Genomic DNA, 11,992 nt, shown 5'->3' with positions numbered 1-11,992 from the left:
AATAGACTGACACTTGCAGTTCTGTAGAGATCACTTCTCAGCAGTCATCTCACTTTCATCACAGGCAGGATTACATAAAGAGGAAAACATTTTTAACCCCAATGTTGCCGTTATGTGTGGAAAATGAAGGGGGGAATTATTAATGTGAGGCACAGAGTCTTATGAATTTTGAACCTCGACGTGCCTCATATTAGTAGTAATTAATCCCATCATGTACCTCACACATTAACTCATGTAAGGAGAAAGAGGCAGCACTCTAGGCTGCCTCTTTCTCCTTACATTTGTATACCATTGGGGATTTACAAGTCGGATCCCTGGAGGCCGGCACCCTTATGCCCTGGAGGTTTTTGTTCTACTGTGCTGCCCATACACCTTCTCTCACACATTAACTCAATGTTGCCCATTATGACTGTGAGCTACATAATGGGATTAATTACTATTAATGGAGGTTCAAAATTCATAAGACCATGAGGCTCAAATCAGAAAGTGGAAGGACTTTTTATTTTTGGGCGTTTTTTTTATTTATTATTATTGTTAGCAAAGTATCGTTTTGGTATCTCAAATTGTAATTCTACATGAAGTATCGGTATCGAAGTCCAAATTCTGGTATTGTGACAACCCTATTGTAGAAATCGCTTCTCAGCACTCGCCTCATTATCATCTCAGGCAGGATTACACTGACAGGTAACCCCTATATATAGATAACACAGGATCCACCATTTATAAGAGACTGATCCTTCCTGTTCTTTAGAGATCACTTCTCAGCAGTCATCTCTTTATCATCACAGGCAGGATTACACTGACAGGTAACCCCTATATATAGATAACACAGGATCCACCATTTATAAGAGACTGATCCTTCCTGTTCTTTAGAGATCGCTTCTCAGCAGTCATCTCCGTATCATCACAGGCAGGATTACACTGACGGGTTACACCTATATCCTCAACATTAAAATTGCAACACCAAGGAGGAAACGTTTTGGAATTGTGGAAATCACAGGCAGGACTACACTGACAGATAACCCCTATATATAGATAACACAGGATCCACCATTTATAAGAGACTAATAGACCTCCAGTCCATCCTCCATTGCCGTCTTGCTGTGCACCATGATAGCCTTTGAGAGCAGTGGTGTGTAATCTCCGGAAATATACACCCCCACACCGCCCAATCACCGGAAATATAAAACCCCTCACACCGCGCAATCACCGGAAATATAAAACCCCTCACACCGCGCAATCACCGGAAATATAAAACCCCTCACACCGCGCAATCACCGGAAATATAAAACCCCTCACACCGCGCAATCACGGGAAATATAAAACCCCTCACACCTCGCAATCACCGGAAATATAAACCCCTCACAACGCGCAATCACCGGAAATATAAAACCCCTCACACCGCGCAATCACCGGAAATATAAACCCCTCACAACGCGCAATCACCGGAAATATAAACCCCTCACAACGCGCAATCACCGGAAATATAAACCCCTCACACCACGCAATCACCGGAAATATAAACCCCTCACACCGCGCAATCACCGGAAATATAAACCCCCTCACACCGCGCAATCACCGGAAATATAAAACCCCTCACACCGCGCAATCACCGGAAATATAAAACCCCTCACACCGCGCAATCACCAGAAATATAAACCCCTCACACCGCGCAATCACCGGAAATATAAAACCCCCCACACCGCGCAATCACCGGAAATATAAAACCCCTCACACCGCGCAATCACCGTAAATATAAAACCCCTCACACCGCGCCATCACCGGAAATATAAACCCCCCCACACCGCGCAATCACCGGAAATATAAACCCCTCACACCGCGCAATCACCGGAAATATAAAACCCCTCACACCGCGCAATCACCGGAAATATAACCCCCCCCCCCACACCGCGCAATCACCGGAAATATAAAACCCTTCACACCGCGCAATCACCGGAAATATAAAACCCCTCACACCGCGCAATCACCGGAAATATAAAACACCTCACACCGCGCAATCACCGGAAATATAAACCCCTCACACCGCGCAATCACAGGAAATATAAACCCCTCACACCGCGCAATCACCGGAAATATAAAACCCCTCCCCACACCGCGCAATCACCGGAAATATAAAACCCCTCACACCACGCAATCACCGGAAATATAAAACCCTCACACCGCGCAATCACCGGAAATATAAAACTTCTCACACCGCGCAATCACGGAAATATAAAACCCCTCACACCGCGCAATCACCGGAAATATAAAACCCCTCACACCGCGCAATCACCGGAAATATAAACCCCTCACACCGCGCAATCACCGGAAATATAAACCCCCCACACCGCGCAATCACCGGAAATATAAAACGTTCTGTCTCTCAAAATGGCGTCGCAAAACTGTTTTCTATTTTGGACAAATTTTTCTTTCCTTGTCGGAGATAAATCTATAAATTTGGTGTCGTCGTAATCGTATTGAGCCGGAGAATAAAGGTAACAAGTCATTTTCACCGCATGGTGAACGCTGCAAAAACGAAACCTAATAATCAATAGGATTCACTGCGTTTTCCGCTATTCCAGCCCACAATTGTTTCCTCTTTCCCAGCACATTATAGGGGACATTAAAGGGGTTTTCCACGATCGGACAACTGATGACCTTCACCAGATAGGTCATCGGTATATGATCTGTGGGGGTCTGACACCCGGACCCCACACCGCTCAACTGCTCCGGCTGCCTCCGGGCACCAGACGTCCATGCTGAAAGCAGATGCTCCGGTCACGGAATAGAGCGGTCGTGCTGCTGTGTTAAAGTGAATAGGAGCAGAGCATTTAGTTCTGCAGAACGGCCGCTGTTCAGTGGTCGGAGCCATTTGCTTCCGGCTCCAACTACTGCATACCGTTCAAAACATCCGGCAGCCGGAGAAGCTGATCTGTTCGGGGTCCGGGTGTCGGACCCCCACCATCATATACTGATGACCTATCCAGTGGAGGTCATCCGTTGTCTGATCGTGGAAAACCCCTTTTAACATTACTTCACGTCCAGCACAAGACATGTTCTCATACGGCTATGCCAACGGAAAAACAAAAAAGTTCTGGCTTTTGGAAGGAGGGAGGAAAAATTTGAATTGGCTGCGTGTCCAAGGGGTTAAGTACATAAGAAGAGACAAACATTAATGAATGACAGACTGGTCCAGAAGGAGAGAGACCCTGCCCTCGTAGACTGCACTCTACAAGAGAAGGAGAGACCCTGCCCACATAGACTGCACTCTACAAGAGAAGGAGAGACCCTGCCCGCGTAGACTGCACTCTACAAGAGAAGGAGAGACCCTGCCCGTGTAGACTGCACTCTACAAGAGAAGTAGAGACCCTGCCCGCGTAGCCTGCACTCTACAAGAGAAGGAGAGACCCTGCCCTCGTAGACTGCACTCTACAAGAGAAGGAGAGACCCTGCCCGTGTAGACTGCACTCTGCAAGAGAAGGAGAGACCCTGCCCACATAGACTGCACTCTACAAGAGAAGGAGAGACCCTGCCCTCGTAGACTGCACTCTACAAGAGAAGGAGAGACCCTGCCTGTGTAGACTGCACTCTGCAAGAGAAGGAGAGACCCTGCCCACATAGACTGCACTCTACAAGAGAAGCAAAGACCCTGCCCTCGTAGACTGCACTCTACAAGAGAAGGAGAGACCCTGCCCGTGTAGACTGCACTCTGCAAGAGAAGGAGAGACCCTGCCCACATAGACTGCACTCTACAAGAGAAGGAGAGACCCTGTCCTCGTAGACTGCACTCTACAAGAGAAGGAGAGACCCTGCCCTCGTAGACTACTAGGGGAAGCACGGGAGAAATCTAGACGATGATGTGAGGAACAGATAAAATGAGAACAAAGAAGTTCTTTTGAGGACCGGGGATTATGTGTGGGGAGGTATCAGGAGATTAGGGCAGAGATGTATGGAGGGGATGGTTTGTTGACAGCCTTGCATGTCATTTTTAATATGTATAACTTAATTTAGTAGGCAATGGGTGGCCTGTGACCGCAGAGGTGGAATGAGGGGAGTGGTAGATTTACCCTTGCAGCTGAGTTGAGAATGGGTAGGAGGGGTGCAATAGTGTTAGATGGGAAGCCACTGAGAAGGGTGTTGGAGTAGTCTAGACAGTAGATGATGAGGGCATATATACTAGCATGTTTGTCTGTTCGAGGAAAGACTGACTTCAAGAGGTTTTTGAGGTGGAGGCAGCAAGAAGTGGTAAGCGCTTGGCTGTGCTATTTGAAATTAAGGGTTATCCCAATGCAGCGGACCTGTGAGACCGGGAAATGTGTGGAGCCATTAACTGTGATTTGATAGTTCTGGTAAGGGGGTTGAGTGAAATGGGGAAAAGATGATTCCGTTTTCTCCATGTTAATCTTAAGGAAGTGGGAGGTGAAAAAGGAGATAACTGTTAGACACTCTAGATAGCAGGGAGGTAACATCAAGACCAGAGGTAAATTTGATCAAAGATTTAGATGGAGAAGAGTAAGGGATCCAGAACACTGAGACCCATAAGGGAGCGATAGTAAATCTTTAGTTGGTAAGGTATGAGGAGATCCAGGAGAGGGCCAAGTCTGTGATGTCAAGGGACTAGAGAATTTGTATCAGGAGGGTGTGATCGACTGTGCCGAAGGTGGTGGACAGGTCTAGAAGGAGGAGCACAGAGTAATGTAGAAGCAGAGGACAGGTCTAGAAGAAGGAGGAGCACAGAGTAATGTAGAAGCAGAGGACAGGTCTAGAAGAAGGAGGAGCACAGAGTAATGTAGAAGCAGAGGACAGGTCTAGAAGGAAGAGCACAGAGTAATGTAGAAGCAGAGGACAGGTCTAGAAGGAGGAGCACAGAGTAATGTAGAAGCAGGGGACAGGTCTAGAAAGAGGAGCACAGAGTAATGTAGAAGCAGAGGACCGGTCTAGAAGGCGGAGCACAGAGTAATGTAGAAGCACAGGACCGGTCTAGAAGGAAGAGCACAGAGTAATGTAGAAAGAGAGGACAGGTCTAGAAGAAGGAGGAGCACAGAGTAATGTAGAAGCAGAGGACAGGTCTAGAAGGAAGAGCACAGAGTAATGTAGAAGCAGAGGACAGGTCTAGAAGGAGGAGCACAGAGTAATGTAGAAGCAGAGGACAGGTCTAGAAGGAGGAGCACAGAGTAATGTAGAAGCAGAGGACAGGTCTAGAAGGAGGAGCACAGAGTAATGTAGAAGCAGAGGACAGGTCTAGAAGGAGGAGCACAGAGTAATGTAGAAGCAGAGGACAGGTCTAGAAGGAGGAGCACAGAGTAATGTAGAAGCAGAGGACAGGTCTAGAAGGAGAGGCACAGAGTAATGTAGAAGCAGAGGACAGGTCTAGAAGGAGGAGCACAGAGTAATGTAGAAGCAGAGGACAGGTCTAGAAGAAGGAGGAGCACAGAGTAATGTAGAAGCAGAGGACAGGTCTAGAAGGAGGAGCACAGAGTAATGTAGAAGGCGGAGGACAGGTCTAGAAGGAGGAGCACAGAGTAATGTAGAAGCAGAGGACAGGTCTAGAAGGAGGAGCACAGAGTAATGTAGAAGCAGAGGACAGGTCTAGAAGGAGGAGCACAGAGTAATGTAGAAGCAGAGGACAGGTCTAGAAGGAGGAGCACAGCGTAATGTAGAAGCAGAGGACAGGTCTAGAAGGAGCACAGAAGAATGAAGAAGTGGGGGAACAGGTTTAGAAGGAAAAGCACCAAGTAATGTAGACGATGGAGGACAGGTCACGCTTTACAGAAGTCTGTGTGTAAGATGTGACTGCTAAGTGATAAGATGATGCAGAGATCCTGCACACCCAGCACAATACATGCTGCTTCCTCACACTAAACTACCAGGACATACACACTGTATTGGTGGGACGTTCTGCGCATGCACACTGGTCTGGCGGGATCTTCTGCGCACTGGTCTGGCGGGACCTTCCGCGCCTGCACACTGGTCTGGCGGGACCTTCCGCGCCTGCACACCGGTCTGGCGGGACCTTCCGCGCCTGCACACCGGTCTGGCGGGACCTTCCGTGCCTGCACACTGGTCTGGCGGGACCTTCCGCGCCTGCGCACTGGTCTGGCGGGACCTTCCGCGCCTGCGCACTGGTTTGGCGGGACCTTCCGCGCCTGCGCACTGGTCTGGCGGGACCTTCCGCGCCTGCCCGCAGGTCTGGCGGGACCTTCCGCGCCTGCCCGCAGGTCTGGCGGGACCTTCCGCGCCTGCCCGCAGGTCTGGCGGGACCTTCCGCGCCTGCCCGCAGGTCTGGCGGGACCTTCCGCGCCTGCCCGCTGGTCTGGCGGGACCTTCCGCGCCTGCCCACTGGTCTGGCGGGACCTTCCGCTCCTCCACACTGGTCTGGCGGGACCTTCCGCACATGCTCGCAGGACTGGCGGGACCTTCCGCACATGCTCGCAGGACTGGCGGGACCTTCTGCACATTCACACGTGACCGCCGGTTCCCATTAACCATGGTTAGTATCTGTCTTTCAGATGTGAATAAAGTTACTATCCGGTAAAATAATCTACAAGGAAAAGGGGAATACTATAATAATTAAGAATTTTAGATGTCTCTGAAGATCCAGGATCTCTGAGGTAACTTCTAATATCTGTAAAAACTTATATTAGGGGTGTATTCATTCATAAAGGGCATCTGTCACATATACCACCCGTCTGATCTGTTGGCAGCAGATTATATAGCAGGAGGACCTGAGCAGATTGTGCCTCTCCATTCACTTCTATAGGAGTTACAGGAACTGCCTAACAAGGCCACCCAGAGGTGGAGCCGCATCTATCAGACATTTCTGGCATATCCTGGGGAGAAATGTCCGTGTTGGGAATACCCCTTTATTCCATGTGGTGACGGCTCTGAGAAGATGTTTCTCTCAATGATCAATAAGTGAGGTTCTGTATGTCACACATGATGTCCCCTGTATGATCTCCATCTTCTCCTTTCTTCATAAAGACGTCTGCAGTACTAGATCCTCCAGTTCCTCCAGTTTTCTCATCTTCTCCTCCACAACGTTCCTTCTCCTGAATGACCCACCAAGGATGGACAAGCACAGGAATGAGATGAGCAGAAGAATATTAGACTTCACCTTGGAGATCATCTACCTGTTGAGCGGAGAGGTAAACTTTTCTACATTATAGAACAAGTCCCACATAGGGAAGGGAGAATACATAATAGGAAGAATCCAGTGTCCTGTATAACAGCGTCCAGACCTTCCAAGTGACGTCAAGAAGCTGAAGGTCAGCCACCAATATGGTCAGTTATGTGTCATGTCACCAATGCAGCAATAGTAATGTTGTAGAGCAATGAGAATGACCAGGAACCAGGAGGATCAGGATGACATCTATATAGAAACATAGAAGATGACGGCAGGAGGAGAGCACATGGTCCATCTAGTCCCCCCAATATTATTTCCTTTTTAGTTTTGGCCTCGTTCTATTTTCTCAATGTCTTTTTGTAGGTGAGGTCTCCAGTATTACAGATGTGGGGTCACTAGAGGTCTATACAGCGGGGTCACAATCTCCCTCTTTCTACTGAGGGGGGAATACTGTGTTCAGTTCTCTAAGTGTCTCTCTCCATACACAGGAGTACACAATAGTGAAGAAGACATCGTGTGACTGTACGACTCCCATCATCCATGAGTCAGGAGGATGGAGCAGTAGTCCCATCACAGAGCCTCCCCCTCACTCCCGGATACATGAGAAGATCTTAGAACTGATCTACAAGATGACTGAACTGCTGACTGGAGAGGTGACACTGCTGGGAATGCTGGGAAATTCTCCAGTAACAGCACTGGAGGTGTCTGGGTAATGACTGTATCATTGTGTGTGTCAGGTTCCTATAAGGTGTCAGTATGTCACTGTCTATCTCTCCATGGAGGAGTGGGAGTATCTAGAAGGACACAAGGATCTGTATGAGGAGGTCATGATGGAGGACTACCGGCCCCGCACATCACAAGGTGAGAAGAGACAGATCTATACTGGCATTACTGTGGGCACAGGCTGGACTGGCGGTCATGTTGAGGCCTTAATACCGTCATGTGCAGCACATATACACGTGTGTACAATGACATGTAATGTAGGAGCTCCACAATTTCGGCTCCTTTTACATCACATTAGATCCCTACATTTCGTGCTGCCGGCTGCTCATAACTCTGCATTACAGGTCACATTACATTGTACAGCGCTGGCGGCCGTTCTGGATACGGGAGCCATGAAGACGGGCAGGACGCGCTGTCTCCTAATGCAGAGTTATGGGCAGCCGGCAGCGAGGACTATGGGCAGTCTGTGCTGTAGTCAGAAGTAAACCTGGTAATACAAGTCATGTAGAAAGACCATTATCGGCACACTCCGGCAGTATAATAGTTTCCTATATAATGTCAGTATAATCGGAGGTTCTCTTTAATATTACAAGTTATGGGCACTAGATTCTGGAGATGGGACGCTGATCCAGGGATTTATTCTGATTTCCAGATTTGGAACCGGGGAGGAGTTTTCCCCTAATGAGACAATTGTCATCCACCTCATGGGGGTTTTATCTTCCTCTGGATCAACACGGTCGGATTATAGGTTGGTCTTGATGGACTTGTGTCTTTTTTCATCCTTAGTAACTGTAACACAGAATGTATGGAGCTAAATTTACCTCTAATATAAAGTACAACGTGTTCCGAAAAAACAATCTCACAATGTCTTGGATAAGTAAAATCTTATTCCCACTTATGATACGTCTCCACATGGCGTAAACACGGCGGAACGTCCAAAACTCATTTTTGGCGCGACGTGTAGATGAGATTTGTTAAAATCTCATCCTCATTGCTACTACTGTAATACGCTGCAGATTTTCTCGCAATTAAATACTTTGCAGAAAATCTGCATCTTATCAGCCCCGTGTGCACATACCCTTAAAGTAACACGTCAGATTTGAGAAATGGTTCTCTTAAACAGGTCAAAAATAGGCCATGGATTCCACTCCGAGAGGAGTCCCTGACATCACTGTCCATATATGGACAGAGACGTCAGGGGCTCCCTCTAGAAGCACAATTTCCAGCCAAGTTGACGGCAACGCTCTGGCAAATGATTCCGCTCCTAGAGGGAGCTTCAGTGGCGCTATCTACAGGGAATGAGGTGCTATCTGCAGGGGTTTGGCATAAGTTTGATTAAACTAAGGGGGAGATGTGCCGGCACTTGTGGAGAGAGCCGGCGGACAGGAAAGTACAACCCTGTTCCATTCTGCCAATATTTATTTATGTGACACCTGCCCAGGGCATCAGGAGTTGGAAAGTATATAGCCATGTCGTGAAGGGGTTAATTAATATGTATAGAAAATATTGCCTACAGAGGTGTACACAGCCTTTAAGAGGCTAATAAGCAAGTGACACCCAGACCATTTTTGGTTGCAGGTAACTAAATAGAGGCGTCCTGTGTCCCGCCACTTTCATGTGTATCCGCGTCCACAGAAGGCAGATACAGGTAAATACTATGGTGGAGCAGGGAGCCAGTTACGCCCCGCCGTTCGCTCTGGTAGGGCACAGTCTACTTTAGGCCGGCGGCTTACAAGGTGCAGGAACATCGACACCGGTAGTGAGGACCTCAACATTGTAATTCCGGCTCTGATCAGTAAACATAGAAGTGTAGAGAGAAGTGTCTGATATATAGACAGATATACAGTAGTCATGTATTCAGTCCCTGTGTGTTTCCTACAGATGGATCCAGTAGGAGAAATCCGCCAGAGAGATGTCCCAGTCCTCTGTATTCCCAGGACTGTCCAGAGGAAAATCACAATGTGCCAGAGAATCATCAGGTAGATGAAGCTGAGCCGTATACCAGATCTATATAGGGGGGTGCGGAGCTTTTCGGTCCTGCGGTCATTAGGGATGTCACGATACCAGAATTTGGACTCCGATACCGATACTTCGTGTAGTATTGCGATTTTGATACCAAAACGATACTTTACCAACAGTAATAAAAAATAATAAAAAAGTTCTTCCGTTTTCTGATGTGAGACGCGAGGTGCGATGATGAATGTAACCTCCATGTACCTCATTAATAGTAATTAACCCCATCATGTTTCTCCGTCATAATGGGTTAATGTGTGAGGTACATGATGGGGTTAATTACTATTACTGAGGTACATGGAGGTTAAATTCATCATCACACCTCGCGCCCCACAATAATAAGTGACAGAAATATATACTGATAATACACAGGCATATATCTATATACTGATAGTACACAGCAATATATCTATATACTGATAGCACACAGGCATATATCTATATAATGATAGCACACAGGCATATATCTATATAATGATAGTACACAGGCATATATCTATATACTGATAGTACACAGCAATATATCTATATACTGATAGCACACAGGCATATATCTATATACTGATAGCACACAGGCATATATCTATATAATGATAGTACACAGGCATATATCTATATACTGATAGTACACAGGCATATATCTATATACTGATAGTACACAGCAATATATCTATATACTGATAGTACACAGGCATATATCTATATACTGATAGCACACAGGCATACATCTATATACTGATAGTACACAGGCATATATCTATATACTGATAGTACACAGGCGTATATCTATATACTGATAGTACACAGGCATATATCTATATACTGATAGTACACAGGCATATATCTATATACTGATAGTACACAGCAATATATCTATACACTGATAGTACACAGGCATATATCTATATACTGATAGCACACAGGCATATATCTATATACTGATAGTACACAGGCATATATCTATATACTGATAGCACACAGGCATATATCTATATACTGATAGCACACAGGCATATATCTATATACTGATAGCACACAGGCATATATCTATATACTGATAGCACACAGGCATATATCTATATACTGATAGTACACAGGCATATATCTATACACTGATAGTACACAGGCATATATCTATATACTGATAGCACACAGGCATATATCTATATACTGATAGTACACAGGCATATATCTATATACTGATAGCACACAGGCATATATCTATATACTGATAGCACACAGGCATATATCTATACACTGATAGTACACAGGCATATATCTATACACTGATAATACACAGGCAAATATCTATATACTGATAGTACACAGGCAGATATCTGTATACTGATAGTACACAGGCATATATCTACATACCAGTATATTAGCCTGTGCACTGATAGTACACAGGCAGCTGTTAGGACATACCTCAATATGCCCTAACAACAGGAAATATGGTAGGACAGCCCTGGGGTCCTTCAATGGACCCTGGGCTGTCTGCCCATATATGGTATGTCCCTCAATCGCGTCACAGGGATTCCTGCGATGCGATCCAAGGGGCATCTCCCTTTCTCCTGAATGCTGCAGTCCGCTGTGATCGCAGCATTCAGGGGAATAGCAGCGGAGATGAGAGGTTTCTCTGATCTCCGCCGTTATAGAGGGGGGCTGTGGATGCGTAATACAACCATTGCCCCGCTCCTGACATAAGTGAGAGCGCGGTCAGCATGAGGTGATGCGGCCGGCGCTGCACTATAATAAGCGGCGGTGCAGGCACTGAAGACAGAACATGGGGGTGTTTTGCAGCGCGCCCGCCATGTTCTGTCTTCAGTGCCGGCAATCATTAGTACAGCGCTGGCCGCATCGCATCATCCTGACCCCGCGCACTCGTCATGACTCAGGAGCCGGGCAATGACTATCACACAGCCGGAGCCCCGCTCTCATACATTCATGTGTTACTATACTGAGCTGTGCGGCCGCACAGCCAAGTATCGAAATACATGACATAACGGTATCGAAACAGTATGGAAGTTTCGAGGCATCGTGCATCCCTAACGGTCATAGATGGGGTCATAGAGTTTGGTGGTTTCTTATGTTGATCTGTTAGATTCTTCACACTCTCTGCTGTATTGTACTGAA

The 11,992-nt window shown here is 46.8% G+C and overlaps 1 protein-coding gene across 1 annotated transcript in view; it reads right to left on the bottom strand.

Annotated features, from left to right (window-relative positions):
• Nucleotides 1–8,398: 8,398 nt before the first annotated feature.
• Nucleotides 8,399–11,992, bottom strand: part of LOC142722371 (gastrula zinc finger protein XlCGF66.1-like) — a 32,600-nt gene continuing 29,006 nt past the window's right edge. Inside the window, exon 4 of the mRNA XM_075848875.1 lies at nucleotides 8,399–8,635. Within this exon, the coding sequence (XP_075704990.1) occupies nucleotides 8,589–8,635 (47 nt within the window). The 3' untranslated portion in view covers nucleotides 8,399–8,588. The remainder of the gene's footprint in view (nucleotides 8,636–11,992) is intronic.

The sequence above is a fragment of the Rhinoderma darwinii genome, unplaced genomic scaffold, assembly GCF_050947455.1.
Source record: "Rhinoderma darwinii isolate aRhiDar2 unplaced genomic scaffold, aRhiDar2.hap1 Scaffold_534, whole genome shotgun sequence".
NCBI classification, from domain to species: domain Eukaryota; kingdom Metazoa; phylum Chordata; class Amphibia; order Anura; family Rhinodermatidae; genus Rhinoderma; species Rhinoderma darwinii.
The sequence above is the reverse complement of the archived record's forward strand: the minus strand, read 5'-3'. Positions and strand labels throughout refer to the sequence as shown.